The sequence below is a fragment of the Python bivittatus genome, unplaced genomic scaffold, assembly GCF_059951505.1.
Source record: "Python bivittatus isolate LINGU-HERP-01145 unplaced genomic scaffold, Pbiv_v1 ctg000340_np1212, whole genome shotgun sequence".
In the NCBI taxonomy this organism is placed as follows: Eukaryota; Metazoa; Chordata; class Lepidosauria; order Squamata; family Pythonidae; genus Python; species Python bivittatus.
The window spans coordinates 31,512,708-31,537,125 of record NW_028277056.1 but is presented as its reverse complement, the minus strand read 5'-3'; the positions used below and the strand labels follow the sequence as shown (position 1 = coordinate 31,537,125).

The window sequence follows — 24,418 nt, the reverse complement described above, 5'->3', positions numbered from 1 at the left end:
ACTTAGATTTATATTTAAAAAATAAAAAATACTGGAGCAGCCAGCAGAAACTTTTCAACTTTTTACAGGGCAAGAACCTACTTATTACCAGTAAGACTGCACTCTTCATATCAAAACCAATTACAAAGAGGACAGATTATTTAGACCAGATTGGTGTTGACTGTAGGAGTGACGGTTTGATATGAACTTGTATCATAGTTTTACTTATATTTACTAATCCTTATCTGTATGTTTACAGTGGCTTTTTATTTTATTTCCTTTATACTTGATATGGTCAATAGACTGAATCAATAAAGTTGATTGATTGATCGAATAAAATAAACTCATCACCCACAGTTGGGTGGTTGGAGTAGCTGGTTATATAAATCAAATAAATAAATAAACTTGATTTCAATTTGAGACATTATTGTCAAGGATCCACTTACATAAATTTACTTTGAATGTCCTCTTTGGAACTTTATGAAAAGAAAATTGGCTATTAACTTGAAAATAATTTTACTAAATTTTACAGTTGAGAGGAGGGCTTGTGATTGACAGCAAATATGAATTTAAATTAAGAATACAGGATGTCACAAAATTTTTAGTTTTTTTTAGCATTTTAAAACTGCACCAAGACTTTTGGGAAACCCTTTATATAGTTCAAAATATTGATTAAAATATTGTGACCTATTTTCTTCCTGTTCAGATTACAATCTAAGGCTATATTTCTGTTTCTGCTTCTTTCTTTCTTTTTTAATTTGAAGTTTACCACCAGCTGCTTTACAATCCCATTTGAAGGTAAGGTTCTGTGTTGCTTTCTTATATCTCCTAAATAGTGATTGACTAAACTTTACAAAAACCTTGCTCAAATTTGGCTTCAAATTAATTAATATCTGCTTATTTTCTATACTTTCTTTTTGGTATTATTAGTTTCCTAGACAATAAAAAGAGTTGTAAGATAGTATTGTCAGTTCTAAGAATGTAATATCTGTACCTTTTCCAGAAATACCTGTATTATTTTCATTCACTATGGGAAGGGGAGAAAGACAAATTCTAATATTATTGCTGCAGAGAGGATGTTACAGCATGCAAAAGTTCCATTTTCAATTACTGAAATAGTAGCAGGTGACTGAAAGATCTCTGCCCAGTACCAGAGTGCTAAGTTATTGCCAGTCAATTTAAGTAATGCCACTGGATTTAATGAGTAGATTCTGACACAAAATAATTACAGACTTACATTGATTTTACTGTATATCACAGGTCAGTTGATTTTGAAAGGATTGTTGATTACTTGAAATTATGAAATTCATGTTTAGTATAACTGATAAGGAATGAATATATATATTCAGAAATTGATTAACTGAAATCATGGCTCTGATCCATATTATCAGAATAATTCTAATTATTATGGTACTAAAATGACAGATAACCTGGCATTTCCAAAATCCTTTTGGCTTGTGCTGACCAAGACAGGAAGTAGTGGAACTGTTATTTTGCCAATGCTGCTTTCTTTTTAAAACAATTATAAACAAAATTCTAAAAATGTGAGATAAGCATAGATAATGAGCATAATTATATATTTCAGGGACACAAAAGCACTTTGGATCCATCAAATCTAAGGCTTGCTTCTGTCCGTCCTAGAAAACACTGCTTTGAGACTGCTAGTGGCAGAAAAACTGCCATTGAATATTTTTCCATAAGTCCAAAGCAGATATGCTACCTCATTTACATGTGTTAAATTGTTTTTTTTTCTGCAGTTGCAGTTAACAAGAAAATTGAACTCTCAATAGATTCCATGCATTTAAAAAAGTTTGGACTGTGGACAAATAAAGATTTGTCAGATTTTGGGACTGTCATTTTCCTTTGGCTGTCATTAGATTATATGGAACAAGTTGAAAATCAACTAGGAACAACTATATTAAATAAGCAAGGTATGTGTAGTTAATTAAATCATAGGGATTCTAAGAAGTGCATTTGTTTGAGGGCATGGGTGTGGTTAGCCAGGTTCACCATCAGTTTTGTTTTTAATTTATTTTTTATTTCTTTTATCACTATTGTATTTTCTATTCTGATTTTATTATATACTTCCCAGAGTCAGTTTAGAGTTGGGCAGTGTCTAAATTGAATACATTAAATTTAATTAATTAAAATTGTTGCATTCCTGATCCTTCTGGATATTGCTCTGTCATATGAGCCATTTCTGATCAATCCTGAATACTGCTGATTAGCATTTTAGATGCATTTGTAGTCTTGAAATGTTGCCTTTCTGCAGCTCTGGAAATGTAAATACATTAACCTCATGGCATGTAAAAGTTGTAAATCAGAAATTCAAGGAAGTACAGTGGTACCTCGGGATACGAACTTAATGCGTTCCGTGACTCTGGGCATATCCTGAGTTGGTCGTAACCCGACGCAAATTTCCCCATAGGGTTCAATGTAAATCCGGTTAATCCGTTCCGCCCTCCGAATTTGGTCGCACTCCGAAGCAAATTTTCCCATAAGGTTCAATGTAATTACCGTTAATCCGTTCTGGTGTCCGCGGACCACGCGTCAGGGGCGGGAGAATGGCCAGGCGCAGCGGGAAGAAGGCCAGGCGCGGCGTGGTGGGAGAACGGCTGGCCGCAGCGCGGCACGGTGGGAGAACGGCTGGCCGCAGCGCGGCACGGTGGGAGAACGGCCGGGCGCGCCGGGAGAATGTCCGGGTGCCACGCGAGAACGGCCGGGCGTGCAAGAACAGCCGGGCAGGGCATGGCGTGGCGGGAGAACGGCCGGGCGCGGCGGGAGAACGGCCGGGCGCCGCACGAGTACGGACGGGCGCGGCGCGAGAACGGATGGCCGCAGCGCCATGCCGCACAGCAGGAGAACAGCCGCAGACCACGTGTCAGGGGCGGAAAAATGGCCGCGGACCACGTGTCAGGGCGGAAAAATGACCATACCCCAAGGCAGAGTTTGCACATCGAGGTAAATTTTTGCAGCCGGAGCTGGTCGTAACCCGAAAAGTTCGTTAGTAGAGGCGTTCGTATCCCGAGGTACCACTGTATAGGGAAGTCATGAAACAAATGTAATCTATGTTGTCAATTATCTTAACTACATTCAGGCATAATCAATGAATCCTCCTTGTGGGTCCATAATTTCTGGGTTGCAAAAATCTGGGCAACCGCTAGGTGGTTGCAAACCTATACAGAAAATACTCTTTCCTGCCATCTAATGGTTGTTTGGATTAATGCAGCTTTTTAAAATGATTTTTTCACCTGCTGGTGATTTTTATATTTTTGATATACTATTTTGGTACATTTTTTAACATTTGCCATCTGAATTGTTAATTCAGTTTTTAAAGTCGGTTAGATTCAAATGTTCAGGCAACCCCAGTATGTTTAATGAATCTCTAAGTTAACAGAAGCTGATACAACCTCTCTATTCAAATTTGAAGGTTAATATTTGGAGAAAGTGAAGCTCAAAGGAAGTTGGATATTTCAGCAAGACAACAGTCCAAAACATAAAGTTAAATGAAACATGAAGTACTTATATGAAATAAAGGTAAAGGTTTTGGAATGGCCTTTACATTCCCCAAACTTGAATATTATTGAAAATCTGTGGGGAGTTTTCAAACATGCAGTGCATGCAAGAAGACCTAAGAATATGTATTTATTTGTTTGTTTGTTTTTATTTATTTATCCATCCATCCAATTTATATAGCTGCCCACCTCACAAGAAGTGACTATTTCTGAACTAGAAAGCTTCTGCAAGGAAGAGTAAGTAAATATTCCAAAAGCAAGAACAGAATGACACTTAGGTAGCTGCAAGAAACATTTGGAAGGGATTATTTGTTCCAGAAGAGCTGTTACAAAGTACTGCCTTAAAGGTTGTCCAACTCTGGGACCGTTTTCATTGTTTCTTTGTTTTGAGTCTGTAAATAACTTCACACGCGTAGTAAGTATACATTTAAGTATGGAGAAAGAGGTTATCATGTAGAGGTTGTGTCAACTTCTGTTTACTTAGGATTCATTGGAACAAGCATTTGATCTAGGTGCCAAAACTCTTGCCTGCAGATATTATAATAGTTGCTAAATAAACTCTATTTAATCTTTCAGGTCTGTGACAAATATTTGTAAAGAGACACTGCATATGCTTGTTTATTGGTGATCTTTTCTCTACCTTAGCAGCTGACTAAATTGCATCTCTATTGCCTATCAGCTTTTGTCAAAAAAGCTGAATCTGTTGTATCTTCTCCAGCAACTGTGTTGCCAGGAAAGGGTACAGTGGGGCAAAAAAGTATTTAGTCAGCCACCAATTGTGCAAGTTCTCCCACTTAAAAAGATGAGAGAGGCCTGTAATTTTCATCATAGGTATACCTCAACTATGAGAGACAAAATGGGGGAAAAAATCCAGAAAATCACATTGTCTGATTTTTAAAGAATTTATTTGCAAATCATGGTGGAAAATAAGTATTTGGTCAATATCAAAAGTTCATCTCAATACTTTGTTACTGTATATATCCTTTGTTGGCAATGACAGAAATGACAGTTTTCTGTAAGTCTTCACAAAGTTTTCACACACTGTTGCTGGTATTTTGGCCCATTCCTCCATGCAGATCTCCTCTAGAGCAGTGATGTTTTGGGGCTGTCGCTGGGCAACACAGACTTTCAACTCCCTCCAAAGGTTTTCCATGGGGTTGAGATCTGGAGACTGGCTAGGCCACTCCAGGACCTTGAAATGCTTGTTACGAAGCCACTCCCTCGTTGCCCAGGCGGTGTGTTTGGGATCATTGTCATGCTGAAAGACCCAGCCACGTTTCATCTTCAATGCCCTTGCTGATGGAAGGAGGTGTTCACTCAAAATCTCACGATACATGGCCCCATTCATTCTTTCCTTTACACGGATCAGTCGTCCTGGTCCCTTTGCAGAAAAACAGCCCCAAAGCATGATGTTTCCACCCCCATGCTTCACAGTAGGTATGGTGTTCTTTGGATGCAACTCAGCATTCTCTCTCTTCCAAACACGACGAGTTGAGTTTACACCAAAACGTTCTACTTTGGTTTCATCTGACCATATGACATTCTCCCAGTCCTCTTCTGGATCATCCAAATGCTCTCTAGCAAACTTCAGACAGGCCCGGACATGTACTGGCTTAAGCAGGGGGACACATCTGGCACTGCAGGATTTGAGTCCTTGGCGGCATAGTGTGTTACTGATGGTAGCCTTTGTTACTTTGTTCCCAGCTCTCTGCAGGTCATTCACTAGGTCCCCCTGTATGGTTCTGGGATTTTTGCTCACTGTTCTTGTGATCATTTTGACCCCACGGGGTGAGATCTTGCATGGAGCCCCAGATCAAGGGAGATTATCAGTGGTCTTGTATGTCTTCCATTTTCTAATTATTGCTCCCACAGTTGATTTCTTCACACCAAGCTGCTTGCCTATTGCAGATTCAGTCTTCCCAGCCTGGTGCAGATCTACAGTTTTGTTTCTGGTGTCCTTCTACAGCTCTTTGGTCTTGGCCATAGTGGAGTTTGGAGTGTGACTGTTTGAGGTTGTGGACAGGTGTCTTTTATACTGATAACAAGGTCAAACAGGTGCCATTACTACAGGTAATGAGTGGAGGACAGAGGAGCCTCTTAAAGAAGTAGTTACAGGTCTGTGAGAGCCAGACATCTTGCTTGTTTGTAGGTGACCAAATACTTATTTTCCACCATGATTTGCAAATAAATTCTTTAAAAATCAGACAATGAGATTTTCTGGATTTTTTTTCTCATTATGTCTCTCATAGTTGAGGTATACCTATGATGAAAATTACAGGCCTCTCTCATCTTTTTAAGTGGGAGAACTTGCACAATTGGTGGCTGACTAAATACTTTTTTGCCCCACTGTATTTTCAGCCCCTTATCTTATACAATATTTTTCTCATCCTCCCAAGTCCAGTTTCAGCTTGTTTCAGCAAAAATTTCAAACAATTTTTAGAGTGGAACACTTTCATTTTACTCTGCTTTGGTGCTTGCTAATTCTGTGGTCCTAACATGGTTTTTTTATTATTATTTTTTACAGTTAGAGGTAGCAAATTCATTTTTATTCAGCTATCTCAGATGCTCACAGAAGTGGAGCAGGTAATGCTGAACAGGATAATTGTGGAAGTAAGCATGAAAATTAACTCCGCAGATCTTGTCGACTTTTTACCTTGGCAGCAAGCCATTGAAGAAATCTCAAATGAAGAAAATTCTTTCATGCACTATTGCTACAACACATGTCAGAAGCTCTCAGAAAGGAGCAGGACTTCAGTTCTGGCAGAGCAACCCCCTGAGGTAAATAATTGTTCCCAAACAAATAATTTGTAGCAGTTGAATTCCTCCCTAAATTATGAAGCAAAACAAAATTTGCTTTTTCCTGGAACCCATAAACTCTGTGTGCCAAAACCAATATAGAATGTTATGGTATTTTATTATTGCTACAATGCTTTCATCATTTTGTATAGGTAACATTTTAATAATACAGAAACATAGGTGCAGAATAAAAATGTCTTTTCTGTGTTAGAAATTGTTCTGAACTAAGCTGTTTCCTTCTACATATGATACGTACATTTTATGTCTTAAACTGACACATCCACTGAAAATTGGTAAAGGAAAGTTTAAATGATCTGTCAGGATCTAAGAGCAGCTGAATAGCAAAGATGATTTTGTCATATTTATTGCTGTCCAGATGATAGGTTTGGTGAGGAACATGAAGTGGCTTTTAATTTTGAAAGCAAAATACCATGTGTTATTTTTTTGCAACCAATTTAAAAGTTTGGGTATTGCCTTCCATTATACACTTTATCTGCTGTAATATAGAATTTTCTTTTTGCCAGGAAATCAAATCAAATGTCAACAAGCCCAGTTATACCTTGCTGCAGAAACGATATAGTGGACAATATTCCTTTTCTATTTATTCTGCGAACGGAAATGGATGGAACAAGTTTCAAGAGACTGGACCTATGAAGAAGTATGTATGATAGTTTTGTGTAATAGTAAAACATCCAACTAATCATACAAGCCTATAAGTACTCTATTAACAACTTTACTTCTTGCATAGTAGATTGATAATTTAATATAAGATGAAATGTGAAAATAAAATTATAGGTTAAAATGTGTTATTCATTCATTCATTCATTCATTCATATTTATATAGCTGCCCATCTCACAGTCAAGTGACTCTGAGCAGTGTATAACAAAGTTTCATTTCATTCTTAGGTTTCCACCTCCAAATCAGTAAAGCATTCTTGTTCAAAGAAATCAAAATAAAAAATAAATTTTGACCCATTTGGCTTACTAGATATTTGTTTTTTTGTAGAAACATCCTGCATTCATATGGTACTTATTTTCTGGCTACCATCCTTCACAATAGGATTGCTTCTGTTTAACATTTTATTCTCAATAATATTCTAGGAAAACATAGCCTTATATCCAAAGTACACAGAATAAAGTTATTCTTGCAAAATCAGGATTTCTCAGTTTTCTATTCACTGCAGCCCTTTAAGACTCTGAAAAGCTGCTCCTCAAAATCAAGTGATCTTCCAGAATAGTGAGATATGGCATTGGGATGGGCCATTAGCAGCAATTTGAGATATTCCTCCAATTTGTGAAAGCAGATCTGCTTTCCATTTGAGCATGAAGCTTTTAAAACAAAGCACTAGAAGTGAACAGTTGCTGCTGATGGCCTTATGGTTTATATCAGTGAATAGTTCTGGGCTAGACTAAAAGAGAGGATAAATTATCAATACTCAGAGAGAAAATTGCAAAATGGACAAAATAAAGTGGTTATTCTTGACAATGGCTTTGAAAGAGAACAGGAAAACGAACACAAGATAAAAAGTATAATCAACTTTCAAAATTGTTAAAACATAGGTGCTTAAGCTAGAAATCTCCAACGATTGTTTAAAAATGTATTAATTTTTAAGGCCCACTGAGATTTCCCTCCCCATGTAAGTTTAGGTGGATGTGGACCAGTCAGCAAACCTTTTCCGTTGTACTTCCTGTGGTCTGGAACTCCTTGCCCCTAGAGGTTCATGCAGCCTCTTTTTTAAGGCGTTTCATAGTGCTATCAAAGCAACTCTGTTTCACTGTGTTTTTAATTTGAGTTAAGTGGTGAACACCTTGGAGGATTTATTAATTTTATGACTTATCTTCTGTGTTGTATGCCAACCAGTCTATAGACTGGAAGAGGGTTGTTGTTTTTTTTAACCCTGTAAATCAACAAAGTTTTGTACAAATAACAAAAAAGCACAATCTTTCTTCTAAATAAAAATTCCTCTTTGCTATTCTATATGCACATTTCAGGTATACTTTTTTTAACAAGTGGAAAATGGTCTCAAAACCATAGAGACAAACAGGAAGAGGTTCTAGCCATGTAATAGGAAATACCTAAAGCTGGGTTTATACTAGATTCTGAGTAATTGTTTAGTTGGATTGTGAGTTTCAGGATATCATAATAAATATTTCATTATATTGTAAAAAGCAAGAAGAAAAGCTTTTAAAAACCAGATGGACCCAATTGTGTGTGTTTCCTTGTGTGTAGGCAATGAAACTGTTTAAATATCCATCACTACATAAGATCTGATGAAATAAAAATAAATTCATTTGCTTTCTGAAGATTAATTAAGAGCTAACTCTACTGACCTCCAGCATATTAGCAAAACGTTTCTCATAAATGGATGCTACTAGCAGAAAAAGCCTTTAAAAAAATGTCAGCATCTCACTTAAGGTGGAATAAGCTGTGATTCTCCATCCAGAATTCAAAAGGCCTCAGTTAGCATGTTAAATGTTAAAGTTCATGACAGTACAATTAGAAAAAGACTGAACAAGTATGGTTCGTTTGGAAGGGTTGCCAGGAGAAAGCCTCTTTTCTCTAAAAAGAACATGGCAGCATGGCTTAGGTTTGCAAAGTTGCATCTGAACAAATCACAAGACATCTGGAACACTGTCCTTTGGACAGATGAGACCAAAGTGGAGATGTTTGGCCACAATGCATAGCGCCATGTTTGGCGAAAACCAAACACAGCGTATCAGCACAAACATCTCATACCAACCGTCAAGCATGATAGTGGAGGGGTGATGATTTGGGCTTGTTTTGCAGCCACAGGACCTGGGCACCTTGTAGTCATTGAGTTGACCATGATCTCCTCTGTATACCAAAGTATTCCAGAGTCCAATGTGAGGCCATCTGTCCGACAGCTAAAGCTTGGCCGACATTGGGTCATGCAACAGGACAGTGATCCCAAGCACACCAGCAAATCTACAACAGAATGCCTGAAAAAGAAAAGAATCAAGGTGTTGCAATGGCCCAATCAAAGTCCAGACCTCAACCCGATTGAGAGGCTGTGGTGGGACCTCAAGAGAGCTGTGCATAAACAAATGCCTGCAAACCTCCATGAACTGAAGCAATGTTGTAAAGAGGAGTGGGCCAAAATTCCTCCACAACGATGGGAGAGACTGATAAAGTCATACAGAAAACGATTACTTCAAGTTATTGCTGCTAAAGGTGGTTCTACAAGCTATTGAATCATAAGGTGTACTTAGTTTTTCACTTATGGCTTCTCCATTTTGGCTTTCTTTTTGTAAAATAAATGATGACATGGTGTAACATGTCATGTGTTGTTGTTCATCTGAGGTGGTATTTACCTACTTTTGAGAACTGCTAAGGACCAGATTATTTTTATTATGTCCTGATACATAAAACCATAGAACTCAAAGAGGGTGTACTTTCTTTTTCATGCAACTGTAGATGTGTGATAGGCAGCAGAACTGGGCCAGACCTGGAAGTATAGAGGCAATCTTAAATAATAATAGTATGCATGTAGCTTAATGTAGTCATATACTTTCCTGAAATATGACATGTCACATTTAATGGAAAAGTCTTAACGCCAATTGGAATTAAAATGTGTAATTAACGTGATACCTTTTTAAAGTTTTCTTTGTTTCCTAATCTTTCAGCAATTACATACATATATGCATGCATGCTGTAGACTTCTTTAAAAACAAAGCTAAGTTTTTTTTTAAAGCTTAGCAAAATTGCAAAGATAGAATAAAATTTGGCCACCCATTTCCTACTTTTATCAAGAAATAAGAATCAAATTGTTCTGTCATCCTATCATTAATAGTAGCTTCACAATAATTAAATTTATCATTCACATAATTATATTTCATTCTGTTTTTGTTTTCCAGCTTGATTGTTTATCCTCCTCCACCTGCAAAAGGAGGACTTGGTGTTACAAAAGAGGATTTGGAGTGTTTAGAATATGGAGAATTCCTAAATGATGTCATCATTGACTTTTATCTTAAGTAAGTAAAACTGATGGTAACTTCCTCTTGCAGTTGACAGAGCTATTGCCTGATAGTAGACAATTTGGAATGCTGAAAAAAGGTTCCCCTTCCCCTAAATCAACCTGTAAGTGATTTTTCTCTATTTGTAATGATTAAATATCAACTTGTTGGAAATTAAATGATTTAAGTTCACTCCTAATTATTTCAGAATGTCAAAAATGTGACTTTAAAATACTTAGTGTAAAAGAATCAAATCAGTTGTGTCAATAGCCAGTCGCTGTATTGTCTTTGCTATGAACACATTTTCATCAGGCACACCGAAGAACAAAAATCGCGAATGTTACATTCTGGCTAAAATACTCTAATTCTGAGTAACAAAAAACATTTTCATATGAGAAATAAAACATCACTTTTTCTTTTGCCTCTTTGGTAGATATCTGCTGTTAGAAAAAGCTCCTAAGGAACTTGCAGACCGGTCACACATATTTAGCAGTTTCTTCTATAAGTGCTTGACTAGGACAGAGAAGAACTCTGAAGAAAATCCAAAACTTTCGTAAGCTGACTTTAAATAAATAACCTTTATATTTCTTAAAACAAAGGAAATAAAATTACCTCTAAGAATTATTCGTGATCTATGCTATGGATTTTGATAAAAATTAGTAAGGGAAGATGTGGCACTCTTTCCCAGTACGTTTTAGTTGATTTATCAATCAGTATGCATCTTTTTTAGAGCTAGTGCTTGAACAGCCATGGCTAATCTCATGCATTCTAAATATGATTAGGAAAATTTGTAAACATTTGGTAAGATACTGTGATCCAGGAAGCTACTGATATATTAGGATCACAAGATTGCAACCCCAGTTATTTCCATAATTTTGGGTAGTATATTTTAATGAAAATATTGTAAATATATATAAACAAAATCTACAATATTTCTCTTAAAAACCTTAAGTGATGTAAGAGTTTTTTTGTTGTTGTTGCTCTTTCTGCCTGGTACTTCTTTTTCCTAACCCAGTACCTTCAAGTTTTAGAATAATAGCAGTAGTTGTTGTTGTTATTTATAACTCCCATAAGTCTCAGACAACATACATAGCCAAGGATAATGGGAAACTTAGTCAAAACATCTAGAGGATATCAGTGCAGAAGATTTTTTGTAAGTGGTCAAGTACTCATTTGAATTACCAAGTTCTCTCTGTGCACCTTGTGAGGACTGCAGGTGACAAGACAGAAGATGAATATCTACTTTTAGCAACATAGGCCTAGATTTCTTACAGGCATAGCACAGAATGGGGAAGGAAACTATGGTTCCAATGGTCATCCTGTCAGTTCAAACTCCTTCCAGACAGGAGGAGATAGGAGCTTGAATAATTGTAGTGATAGGCAACACTGTCTTGGCCAGATGATTTGCAAAAAGTGAATTTGCCTATTGCCAGCCAAAGGCTAATATAAAGCAGTTTATATGGTCCTTTCCACATAGGGAGTTAAATGACAATATTTATTGTTATTTCTGAGAAACTGCATTAATTATTATTTTATATTTACACAGAATAGCACAAAGAAGACACCGAAGAGTAAAAAGGTGGACTCGATATATAAACATTTTCAATAAGGATTACATTTTTGTGCCTGTAAATGAACAGTAAGTTTGCTATATTCCTTGGAACACAACAAATGTTTTCTGCTATCATCTATGTCAGCTGATATTCCATATGACTACTTTGGTATACCTAGAGTTTAGATGTTCTTGAAAAAGAGCATAAAGTCTATATGAATCTTATATTCATAACTTATAATTTAGATGCCATCTAAAGACTAACAGGGAAAATGGTATAGCGATTGTCTTATACCAAATAAGTACCTTGCCTTACTAGAAATAACATCAGAAAAGGGCATACATAATCCGAAAAGTTTTATTTATTTCTCTTAGAGAAGCAGGTATTGATCTTCCTCTTCTTTTTCTTGTCCAGGTCTCATTGGTATATTGCAGTAATTTGCTTCCCTTGGTTAGAAGAAGTTATATATAAGGATTGTGAAAAGCAACATTTGTCACAATCCTACTTCCAGCAATTTCCGCATCATCCAGAAAGTAACAATGGAACAGTTAGAAAAGAAACTGTTTTGGTCCTTAGTGATATCTGGTGTGATACTGAAGAGCTAGATATAAAGAGCAACCTGCATCCTGAAGGTAATGATTTAGGAATGCATGCTGGATAATATTAAAGATTTTTAAAAGTGCTATATATAAAGTTCTTGGAGATCAATGGATGAATACCCTTTTCATCTATCTTTGTCATGTGCTTTTCCCCCTGTGGCATGTGGCCTGCTTAACTGGCTATAAGTTTTAGTGCATGTTTGCTATTTACAATCTGTCCTCATTAAGGTAATCCAAGCCATCTGGTTAGGGATGATCCAGTCTCAAACAAAAGTTTCCCAGCTTCTGTTGGTTTTTTATCCATGAGTTAAACTGCTTTGTCCTTTTGTTTTATGTTTCATGCAGATAGTCTGCTTCCATATTCATACAGAGTTGACCCATGTATACAAGCCTGATTTGTCCCAGTATTTTTCAGTGTCTTAACATATGTAAACTCCTCCTTCATAAACTACCAATCACAAATCTATGCTTTGCCTTTCTAATTCAGCCCTATTCATGGAGCAGGCAGCATTTCAGAGAAAGCTATTTTGAAAGTCCTGGATTATAAGATCCTATTGCACAAACTAATGTTGATTTCCAGGATTTCATGGATTTCATACCCCTATATATTAGTTCCAGTGTACCCCCACAACCACTGATTCTGTCCAAGTGCTGACTATAGGGGTGTCTGAAGTATAGGCAACCTTTTGGTAGCCCTGGGCCTTATTTCACATTTTTATATAATTTATTTCCAACTTTCTGTTGGTAGAAAAGAAGAAAAATTGGAGAGCTAATGCCATTCTGGGATCTTAGGTTGTCATCTTTGATCTATTGATGTGATACCTATAACCTTTATATACTGTCAGGCCCAGTCCAAGAACAACAGGGAAACAGTCCAGTCAAGTTCAGTTCTTTTATTGCTTACCTCATGTAGACAGAATCTTGCCAGACTAAATCTGTACTACTCTTACCTAGTGGATATATCTTGGGAGATTCTAGGAAGTAGCTATCCTAAATCTCTTCCTCTTCCCATGCTCCTGCTCTGGACTGTGCTATCTCTTGTCTTGCCCCTCTTCCTGGAATCTGCTCCCTCCTTCCTGAGAACCTTATACACTATTGCCATCCATCACACACACAGCCAGGCCAGTACACTTATACATGTGCCTGTCTTTGTCTCTAATTGAAGTGCTATTCATTATGACACTCTGAAAGTATATGGTGTGTATGCATGTGTGTGTGTAGATAGATAGATAGATAGATAGATAGATAGATAGATAGATAGATAGATAGATAGATAGATAGATAGATAGATAGATAGATAGAGGTGAAACTTGTAAAATTAGAATATTGTGCAAATGTTCATTTATGTCAGTAAGGCAACTCAAAAGGTGAAACCAATATATGAGATAGACGCATTACATGCAAAGCAAGATATGTCAAGCCTTACTTTGGTATAATTGTGATGATTATGGCGTACAGCTTATGAAAACCCCAAATTCACAATCTCAGAAAATTAGAATAGTGTGAAAAGGTTCAATATTCTAGGCTCAAAGTGTCCCACTTTAATCAGCTAATGAATACATAACACCTGCAAAGGGTTCCTGAGCCTTTAAATGGTCGCTCAGGCTGGTTCAGTAGGAATCACAAGCATGGGAAAGACTGCTGACCTGACAGTTGCGCAAAAAACCATCATTGACACCCTCCATAAGGAGGGAAAGCCCCAAAAGGTAATTGCAAAAGAAGTTGGATGTTCCCAAAGTGCTGTATCAAAGCACATCAATGAAGGTTATGTGGAAGGGAAAAGTGTGGTAAAAAAAGCAGCAGGGATGACCACAGCCTAGAGAGGATTGTCAGGAAAAGGCCATTCAAAAGTGTTGGGGACTTTCACAAGGAGTGGACTGAGGCTGGAGTTAGTGCATCAAGAGCCACCACACACAGACGGATCCTGGACATGGGCTTCAAATGTCGTATTCCTCTTGTCAAGCCGCTCCTGACCAACAAACAACATCAGAAGCGTCTTACCTGGGCTACAGAAAAAAAGAAGTGGTCTGTTGCCCAGTGGTCCAAAGTCCTCTTTTCTGATGAGAGCAATTTTTGCATCTCATTTGGGAACCAAGGACCCAGAGTCTAGAGGAAGAATGGAGAGGCACACAATGCACGATGCTTGAAGTCCAGTGTGAAGTTTCCACAGTCTGTGTTGATTTGGGGAGCCATGTCATCTGCTGGTGTTGGTCCACTGTGCTTCATTAAGTCCAGGGTCAACGCAGCCGTCTACCAGGAGATTTTGGAGCACTTCATGCTTCCTTCCACAGACGAGCTTTATGGGGATGCTGACTTCATTTTCCAGCAGGACTTGGCACCTGCCCACACTGCCAAAAGTACCAAAACCTGGTTCAATGACCATGGGATTACTGTGCTTGATTGGCCAGCAAACTCACCTGACCTGAACCCCATAGAGAATCTATGGGGCATTGCCAAGAGAAAGATGAGGGACATGAGACCGAACAATGCAGCGGAGCTGAAGGCCGCTATTGAAGCATCCTGGTCTTCCATAACACCTCAGCAGTGCCACAGGCTGATAGCATCCATGCCACGCCGCATTGCGGCAGTCATTGCTGCAAAAGGGGCCCAAACCAAGTACTGAGTACATATGCATGCTTATACTTTGCAGAGGTCCGATATTGTTCTATTTCCAATCCTTGTGTTATTGATGTCATGTAATATTCTAATTTTCTGAGATTGTGAATTTGGGGTTTTCATAAGCTGTACGCCATAATCATCACAATTATACCAAAGTAAGGCTTGACATATCTTGCTTTGCATGTAATGCGTCTATCTCATATATTGGTTTCACTTTTGAGTTACCTTACTGACATAAATGAACATTTGCACGATATTCTAATTTTTTGAGTTTCACCTGTAGATAGATAGATAGATAGATGAACTATATTGAAAAGACAGAATAGAAGTAAAAACAATAAAAATTTATAAATATACATTTATGCTATACATTTTCAGTTCAAAGCCATCTACCATTCTCAATATTGTTATTTTTCTTTAATCCTATTTTGTTTTCTTTGTCGTCTTAGATGAAATTCAACCAGGAACTCTGGCTTCAGAATTAAATTCCAAAGTTTCCAAAGTAAGTATTTTGACTGCATTCAGATCATTGTATCTCTACTTACACGTTTTGCAATTGGAATGAGTGTTCTGTGTGTGCATGCTACCTGTCCTTGGCATCAGTAATCAAACCAGGAAGTTTTCAATTATTTTTCATTCTGTGCATGAGAAACTGATTTATAAGAAGCCAAGGTATTAACTAATTTCAAAGTGTGATTTAATATCCTAATTTCTTCCAAAACAACTAATCATAGTTTCCTATCCAGATGGAAAAAAAAATGTTTACAGATAGTCCTTGCTTACTGATCACTCATTCAGCGACTGAAGTTGCAACAGCACTGAACGAGTGGTACTTGTAACCAGTCCTTGAAGTTCCACCCTCACAGTGCCCCTGCAGTCACATGATTGCAATTCAGATGTTTAGCAATCGGCTCGCACTTACTATGGTTGCAGTATCCCGCAGTCACATTATCACCATTTGCGACATTCCCTGCTGGCTTCTGTGAGACTAGGCTGAAGCTGCCATAACCTAAAGATGAAGTAGGCACGTAAGCAGAGAGGAGAAAAGCCAGGAATCTTATCTATGAGATCCCTTCAGGGAGGTAGATAAGAAGGAAGCAAGTCGTTAAGGAAAAAAAAAAGGACCTGAACCAGAAAGAGGAAGTTGGGCCTGAGCACATGGAGGCCCTCACCCCAATCCCATCAACTTGTCCTTTTGGGGATAAAAGGGGTCCCGAGGCCTGCCCACTCTGAGTCGTCTTGGTCATCTGAGTCATCCAGACTTGGCGGCTTCCATCCCTCTAGCTAGTGCCCAGCAGCCTAGTTGGGAAAGACGTGGGTAAGTGTGTGTGTGTGTATGAGGAAGAGCAAATATACCTTGCAACCAGTAAAGTTTTGCTGTTACTTTAAATTCACTGGGTCTCCGTGTATTACAAAGAACCTCTTGTGCCTCAGTGTTTGGTTGGAAGTGATTTGTGTGTATCCCCAATTATTTCCCCGCTGTTGACCAGGGCTGTGTGTCTGTCTGCTCCAGCTGCACCTATCTGGAAAACCCAGGTAGAAAGCAAGGGGGGCTGACAAGATCCGCGTGCCTCAACAGGCTGTGCGTGTGTGAGTGATTTGTGTGTATCCCCAATTATTTCCCCGCTGTTGACCAGGGCTGTGTGTCTGTCTGCTCCAGCCGCACCTATCTGGGAAACCCAGGTAGAAAGCAAGGGGGGCTGACAAGATCCCCGTGCCTCAACAGGCTGTGAGTGTGTGAGTGAGTGACCATAAGCTGAACCTGGGAGCAGCGTATGTAACACTTCCCACAAGCAAAGTTAATGGGGAAGCCAGCAGGAAGGTTGCAAGTCACTCTGGTAAGTTCCCCTGGCCTTCCTGTGCTCGTGCCCCACCACACCATCCACCCCCTGGACTTCCTGTGCTTGCACTGTACCATCCACATCCTGGCCTTCCTGTGCTCACACACAGCCTGTGCCAGGCCTCCCAAGTCCCCCACCAGCCTCCCCTAACTCACCCGTGCCCTGCACCAGCCCTCCCAGGACCTCCCTTGGCCTCCCCCACCTCCCCATGACACCCCCCCATGGCATCCCCATGATCCTTACCTGGGATTCCTGCCGCTTCCCATTTAATGACCCACATGTCTTGGGATTATGATGGCAACCAGGACTGCCAGGATTGTTGTCGCTAAGCAACGTGGTCACATGACATAGCACTTTATGACCGCATCACATAGCAACAGCAATCCCAGTCCCAGTTGCCATCATAACCCAAGGACTACCTGTATTCCCATCAAAAATGGGAGGAGTGAAGAGAGTGTGTTCTGCCGAAAGTCTCTATATATCTGAGCTTAACTGATCTTAATCCTAACAAACTGTAATTTGGAAAAATGTGATATGTTAGAATACATATGAATATGAATTGTGATTACCTTTCTATATACAATCCATATGCAGTAGGATTCTGTAAAATACAAATAAGAGTTTAGGATAAATATAATTTCATACAAAAATAAATATTGATACATTTTAAGGTTTTCTTTGTAGTTTGTAATATAGCTATAACAATAGGAAGTAAATTTGTTCGTGACTTGGACTGTAAGAATTTTTTTTGAAAAGAATTACATTAAAGCAGAAAGGAATTTCTTGCTATTAAAACAGTGTATCACAAAGTCATAAAAAGTTACATATTTGCCAATCCCAGGCGACTAATAAAAAAGTTAAATATATTGATAGACTAATTTTGAACTGAATTCCTAATCTACAACAAATATGAAATGCACCATCCAAGATTGGTGGCAATCTTGTTTGTCATGATATGGGAACCCTGTTACCTTGAATAAAAAGTTACAGTATGCGTGACAGGAGCTAAAATAGGACCATCTACATTCTTGTTAACCAAGGTTTGTAAATGACAGTGTTATGCAAACAAAAACAAATTATGTATTCATTAATTGACTTTCAGATGTAGTCTTAAGAATCTGGGCAGGTTACTGTTCCATATTAGCTTTAATGTAATTCTTTTCAAAAATTAATTGTATAAATCCAGGTTTATTTAACTGCTTAGTGTATTATACAAAATGTCAGTTTATAAGATGTTTTACCTTTTCTGGTTTGCTTTTTCTGATAATAGTTTTTGAATGTCTTTCAGAAATTCTCAGGCACTTTAAAAATCAAGAAAATTTGTAAAAGGTAGGCAAGTGTATTTGTTTATTTTCATTCTTTAAGAAGTAATATATTTACCACGCTTTTATGTGTAATTTAGCCATTATCCTGTCTCTCCAGTCATACTTAACTGTTTCATTGAATGTTACCCTGAAATGCTCAAAACCAGTATAGATCTTTGTATGGAAGAAGATTATGGAAACAATTACTTTTTCTTTTATACAGGCCATGTATCCTCATCTTAGATTCTCTGAAGGCAAGTTCAGTACAGAATACTGTTCAGGTCCTGAGAGAGTAAGTATCCCTGCATTTCAATTCTGTTTTTACATATATTAATTTTTAGATCAGAAGATACAGATATCAGACTTAAATATCAGACTTTTTTGTTATTATACAATTTAACATTTCAGGTAAATTTATTTCAGCGAAGTGATAGATATCACAGCCAGATCATCCTCAAATCGTATATATTTTGCTAAATCTGTAAACATCTATATTTAATAATATAAATGAACACGTAACATATTATAAAATGAAAATAAAAGGGCTAGATACAAGGCATAGTTACACAATATTCTTGTCTATTTCTGTATACATATATGGATAGATACCTATCATGCTATTTCTTTTTGGGGTAAGCAACATTATGCAAAGCACAGTAAAGGAGTAAGAAATAGTCTAAGAATTCAAGACACAAGACAGTTTTTTGAAAAAAGAAATATATGTAACTATTTTGCACCAACACCATGTACTATCTTTTCAAACCATCTTTGCTCACACCATGCCCATTCATGGCTTCCACTATTCATACATGGCTTTCTGTTCTTTCTCACCACTCTCTTTTTGAGGATCTTACCAACTCCATTTAAATGTGACTTTCTTCATCTTCATCTTCTCCTTCCTCTCAACTCATTCACTGCCTTCATACAATTCATCCTCATTCACTGATTCTCTGAGACTAAACTAACTTAACATACTTCATTCATACAAGTTGCTCCCTTTTGTATTCAATACAGATTCATTGAGCACTCTTTTATTCTTGACCATCTCTCTTCTTATTTAACAACATATGATTCTCAATTCCTACTGCATTTAGTTTACCTAATTTAATTTATCCAACTTTGATTTCCATGTAATTAGAGTATCAAGACTTTCCACTCCACATTCCCAACAAGATTCAAGAAATTTATGTAAATGATTTATTACAAAGAATTAGGAAGCTATGAATATAAAGATGTTCTCCATTTAAGAATCCTACCGATGCTAATTCTCATTTAAATGCTAATTTAAATTCTGAGGGCCTTCCTGTCTTTTCAAGTCAGCAACCATGTAGCTGCTAGTTTCCCAAACTTAAAGGTTTCTGCCATATGTTCCATGTTTATAAATTGGCTTTCTCTTGTGTGAGATCAAAGATTCCTAGCCAACTATCTTCACCCTTTACAAAGTGGACTGAAGAAGCTTTGTACATAGCCATTTTTGCTTCTTTCAGTGCACATTCATTCCGTACAACAGACAACCTACTCCTTATTTCTTCATCTTTAGTAAACATTTTACCAAAATACACAAATTCAACAACTTGCTTTAGGTTTTTTTTTTTTACTATTTATATATATTTTGCAAACATTCACTTCCTCTTTCAAATGCCACCATGTTAGACTTCGATACATTACTTAGATCCATACTTTTGTGGCATCATACAGTCTTTCCAACATTCCTTGAATATAATTCAGATTGTCAGCTAACAAGATTATATTGTCTACATACGAAACTACAAGGATCTTCATGTCTGGAGCCAACACATCTCTAATGTTACTGTAAACATTTCTTATACATTTAGCCATGAATACACTAAACAGCTCAAGTGCTATCACACCTCCTTAACTTTCTCCCTGCTCAGTGTTGAACCATTCACTAAATATTCCATTTATTCTCACACATGCTATACTTCCATCAGGTATCTCTCTTATTGCATTCAGCAATCAACTTTAAATTCATATTCTCACAAATAATTCCATAATAAGAGCCTAGTTGCTTTTCATGTTTGTAGCTAAGCAAAAGATCTGAAGAGTAAAATCTGATTTGCACACACTCCTGCCCAGCATAAAGTCACACTGTCATCTTTCAATCAGAATTCTGCAGAACATCTTCCCATGTACAACTAATCCCCTATAACTTTTGCATGGGATTTCCTATAGGAGCCATAACAGCATTATTCCAGTTGTCAGATGAATACACAGATACTGAACAAGGTGTACTGCTGTTCACATTCATATTTAACATTTTATTTGTTCAGTTTGATGCAAATAAATTGAATATTTTCCATTTTTCCATTTATACCATCTATACCTGCAGACCAATAATTTTTCAGTATTTTCACAACATTTATGAGACTTCTGGGTTCAGTCTCTGGCATCTCCATCAGCATCCTGAGTATGTGTCAGTACACTATATGAAACTACCAGTTTTAAGGTGTGAGCAACATTAATTTGGTTGACAAGGTATTTTGTATATTAGTGATCTTAGTTTATATAGAGTAGTGTGAACTTGCTTGGGGTAAAACTTGGCTTTGATGGTACTTACGGCATACTGGCCATAATTTACCAAAACACAGTATTGTGTTGTAATTATTAACTGGTGACCTAGATAACCAAATGATAGCTTCAATTTTTAACAATTGATATATGTTCCCATTGTGCCCATTTTAGCTATGCCATGTTCAATATAAGAAATTGGGATTCAGTTGAACCCCAGTTACTTCTCACCTTCCTAGAAACATATTCTATCCTCTTTACACATATCAGTTTTCTCTGACCAAGGCCTGACTGTATGCATCTATGTTGATAGCTTTGGGCAGATCAAATCAAAAGCAGCTGAAGTATTTGAGGAGAGAAATCTAGAAAACGTCTGTTCCTCTTCACATAATACTATACCAAGTGTATAATAATCACTTTAACAATTATTATTAGATTTCACATATCCACAGAAGGTAGATTTGGATTCAAACCAGATAAATCACATATATGTTACTGAGACTTAAGTAAACTGAAATTAATTTTTCAAGTTACTCCATTGGAAAGCAAGTAACCTAATTTGAACTTATCTTGATATATTTTTCTTTTTAAATTTCAGATATCTAGAAGCAGAATGGGAAGCTAAATGCAAAACTTGTCGCAAGTTCAGCAAATCGACTATGGCTGATTTTTGTCCAAGAGTCCCCAAACAGAATAACAGCAGTGATTGCGGAATATACTTATTGCAATATGTGGAAACTTTCTTCCAGGTACAAATAATTTCAGTGCATTTTTTAGTTGCCCTTTTATTTTTTCTGGATGAACCCTCAAATTGTTTCCAGTGCAGGACTGATGACTGGAAATACTGCATATCAGCCTTCCTCAATCAGGCCCCAATCTATATGTGTGAATTTCGCTTCCCAGAATTCCCAATAACAACTAGGCTGGCTGGGAAATTCTGGTAAATGATGCCCACACATATTGTGAGTGCCAAATTGGGGAAGGCCGTTAAATATTACAAGTTCTATTGACTGCTTGTTGGAGGAAAGCATAGGTAGGAGATTTCATTAGGAACTGCAGTTGTATTTCTGAATATTTATTCTGTGTTTACTAACTGACATAGACGAACTTGCTTGACGGTTGTGATTATGCTACTTGTAGTCAAATCTAGTGTTAGATCAGATTTGTGAAAATGTAAGTTTAGTCTATTTAGGAATTTTTTAGAACTTTGGTTTCTGATTGTTTGTAAAGTACTTACCTGAATTAATTTAAATGCTTTTTCAGATCTGCAATTCCATGAAAAAGCTTTGAGCAAGCAAACAGTCTGGGGTTTATCAGTATGGATACAACAGCTGGGTCTGTTCTATCCTGTTCCATTGATGATCCAGTTAACTCTGTGTGTGTGTGTGTGTGTGTGTGTGTGTGTGTGTGTGTGCGCGCGCGCATGCGCGTGCCTTTGAGTCAGTGTTGACTCCTGGCGACTACCTGAACAAGTCCCTGCAGTTTACTTGGCAAGATTTTTCTGAAGTGGTTTGCCATTGCCTCCTTCCTAAGGCTGAAGGAGAGGGACTGGCCCAGGGTCACCTGGCTTTGTGCCTAAGGTGGCACTAGAAACCAGGAGACTATAATAGAACTCATCCTTGTACTTCTTGTGCTTATGTTTTTGGATACAACTCGTTAGGATATTATGTGAGTTATATTTTTAACTAACACTGTGAAAATGAACATTTCTAGCAAAATAAGCAATACTTTTTAAAAAAATTACTCACACAGAATCTTTTTTCTTCAATTCATCAGAATCCTATTGTTAATTTTGAGCTTCCAATACACTTGGAACAGTGGTTCCCTCCTCATCTGGTGAGAAGCAAGCGAGAACAGATTAAAGACTTGATCTTGCAACTTCACTTTCAGCAGCAGAGTGGCAGCAAAAGCTAGCAGATTTTTCTTCTGGGTCTTGGAAATGAAAATGTAGATCCAGAAGTATTGGAAATCCAATCTGTACTGTTTGTTCTTTTAATGTGGTAAAGAGATGTGTTTATGTATTTATTTTAAGGGTTACATTTGAACTGTATTTGCAGAAAATGGAAGTATATAAACTGTAATTATGTAATTTAAAGTAAATGTTGTTACATTGCCTATTTTTATTTTAGTAGGAAAAACAGAAGCAAAATTACAAACAGCAGAGATGGGAAAATATTTTAATCTTAAGAAATGTAAATCATTGAAAGTAAGACTTCACAAAATGGATACATTTTAAAAGTTATATTTAGTATCTTTGAAGATACCACTTCAATATTTAAAAAGAACAATGAAAAAATATATTTATAGCTGCTTTTGGATACAGTAGATATGCTATTGATCCATGGGATTTTGGATATATTTTGGTTTTTCTTAAAAATTGATATGGATAACTGCTTTTTACATTGTATTTTAAAATGATAGAACACAATGTGAAGTCATGCTTCAAAGTTATTATAAAATTGAAGTTTCATTTGTTTTCCTTGTTAACTTGGTTATGTAGCCCGATTCAAAACCTAATCTGTTTCTGCTGCCCAGCACTTGTATATGAATACTATGTATTTGATAAGACACTTAACACAAGATCATATGGTCTTCACTGTACTGGGTACAGCTGTAGCTTATATCTGGCAAGGTATCACCCTGGTGGAAATTATATTAATATTTCAGTAATTGCATTTATTTTGGAGTTGGAGTTAGTGGGAATGTCTAAATGTGTTTAATAGGCATCTTGACTAAAATCCTGTACTAATAGCTAGGAGTAAGCCCCATTAAAGTCCATCAGTAAGTAAAAAATAATTTTTAAAAAGTGACATAAAACACGCTTTTCTTTGCTCAGTTATCATGTTTTTGAAAATATGTATTGAAAAACTGAATACCTATGATTCTCCCAAGTCTTTACATTTGAGACTGAAGCTGTTCATGGAAGAAATTCTACTGGTGTTAACTGTGGTGTCAAGTAATTGCATACTTAAATCTGTATCAGGCTTATATTTGATAAGCTAGAACATTGACCAAATACATAAACATTTTTTTTTTTACAGAAAGATTTGAAATTACTCATAGGCGTGTTTCTGGTGTCAATAACAGAAGGAATAAGGGAGCTGTTAAAGAAGGACTTTTACTATTGAATAAATTACTATTTTTTTATGGTGTTTGATAAGTTCTTTTTCTTTAAGAAAAGTCTCAAGATTATGCTATTGAAACTGTCAAGTTTTGACTTGACAGTTGCTTGCAATAGATCAGTGGTGTTTCTTTGGCAGAATGCTGGAATCTTTGTAATTAAGAATGCTACTTATTTGGCTAGTTGTAGCTAATATATTTTAATTGCATATCTTTTGTCATAATCACATCAAAATATATATCTGACGTTTAACTGGATATATACTTTCCTTCTGCATATCAGTTATCTCTGGGTAGGAAAAATGATATACATACAATTGCACCAATTAGAAAAGATGTCCCAGTATCACAGGAAGAAGAAAAGGTTGTTTGGTACCCATTCCTTTTTTGCACACCAAAATGTTTTTGCCTGCCAGTGAGTTCTGCAACCGTAGCAAGGATATCTATGAATGCATTCTACATGATATACCTGTACAAACATTCATGTAGTCAAATTATTGATTAATAAAAGTTTGCAGAATTTCCCTGAGGGAATTTATCTGCTGACAGGCAAAATGTTTTGGTCATGAAATTTTATCACTTAGTGAC

The 24,418-nt window shown here is 37.0% G+C and overlaps 1 protein-coding gene across 8 annotated transcripts in view; it reads left to right on the top strand.

Moving 5' to 3' along the window:
• The window catches only part of SENP7 (SUMO specific peptidase 7), a 44,957-nt gene extending 20,913 nt beyond the window's left edge, over positions 1 to 24,044 (top strand). For 3 of the 8 annotated variants that reach the window (XM_088140815.1, XM_088140817.1, XM_088140816.1), the window contains 13 exons: positions 744 to 777; positions 1,737 to 1,910; positions 6,019 to 6,272; positions 6,815 to 6,948; positions 10,167 to 10,283; positions 10,699 to 10,818; positions 11,812 to 11,904; positions 12,233 to 12,450; positions 15,486 to 15,538; positions 18,166 to 18,206; positions 18,405 to 18,473; positions 21,309 to 21,459; positions 22,487 to 24,044. In XM_088140815.1, coding sequence (XP_087996941.1) covers positions 744 to 777; positions 1,737 to 1,910; positions 6,019 to 6,272; positions 6,815 to 6,948; positions 10,167 to 10,283; positions 10,699 to 10,818; positions 11,812 to 11,904; positions 12,233 to 12,450; positions 15,486 to 15,538; positions 18,166 to 18,206; positions 18,405 to 18,473; positions 21,309 to 21,459; positions 22,487 to 22,624 — 1,596 coding nt within the window. In that variant the 3' untranslated portion in view covers positions 22,625 to 24,044. The remainder of the gene's footprint in view (positions 1 to 743; positions 778 to 1,736; positions 1,911 to 6,018; positions 6,273 to 6,814; positions 6,949 to 10,166; positions 10,284 to 10,698; positions 10,819 to 11,811; positions 11,905 to 12,232; positions 12,451 to 15,485; positions 15,539 to 18,165; positions 18,207 to 18,404; positions 18,474 to 21,308; positions 21,460 to 22,486) is intronic. The other 5 variants (XM_088140820.1, XM_088140822.1, XM_088140821.1 and 2 more) reach the window with 3 other exon arrangements.
• The last annotated feature ends 374 nt before the right edge of the window (positions 24,045 to 24,418 follow it).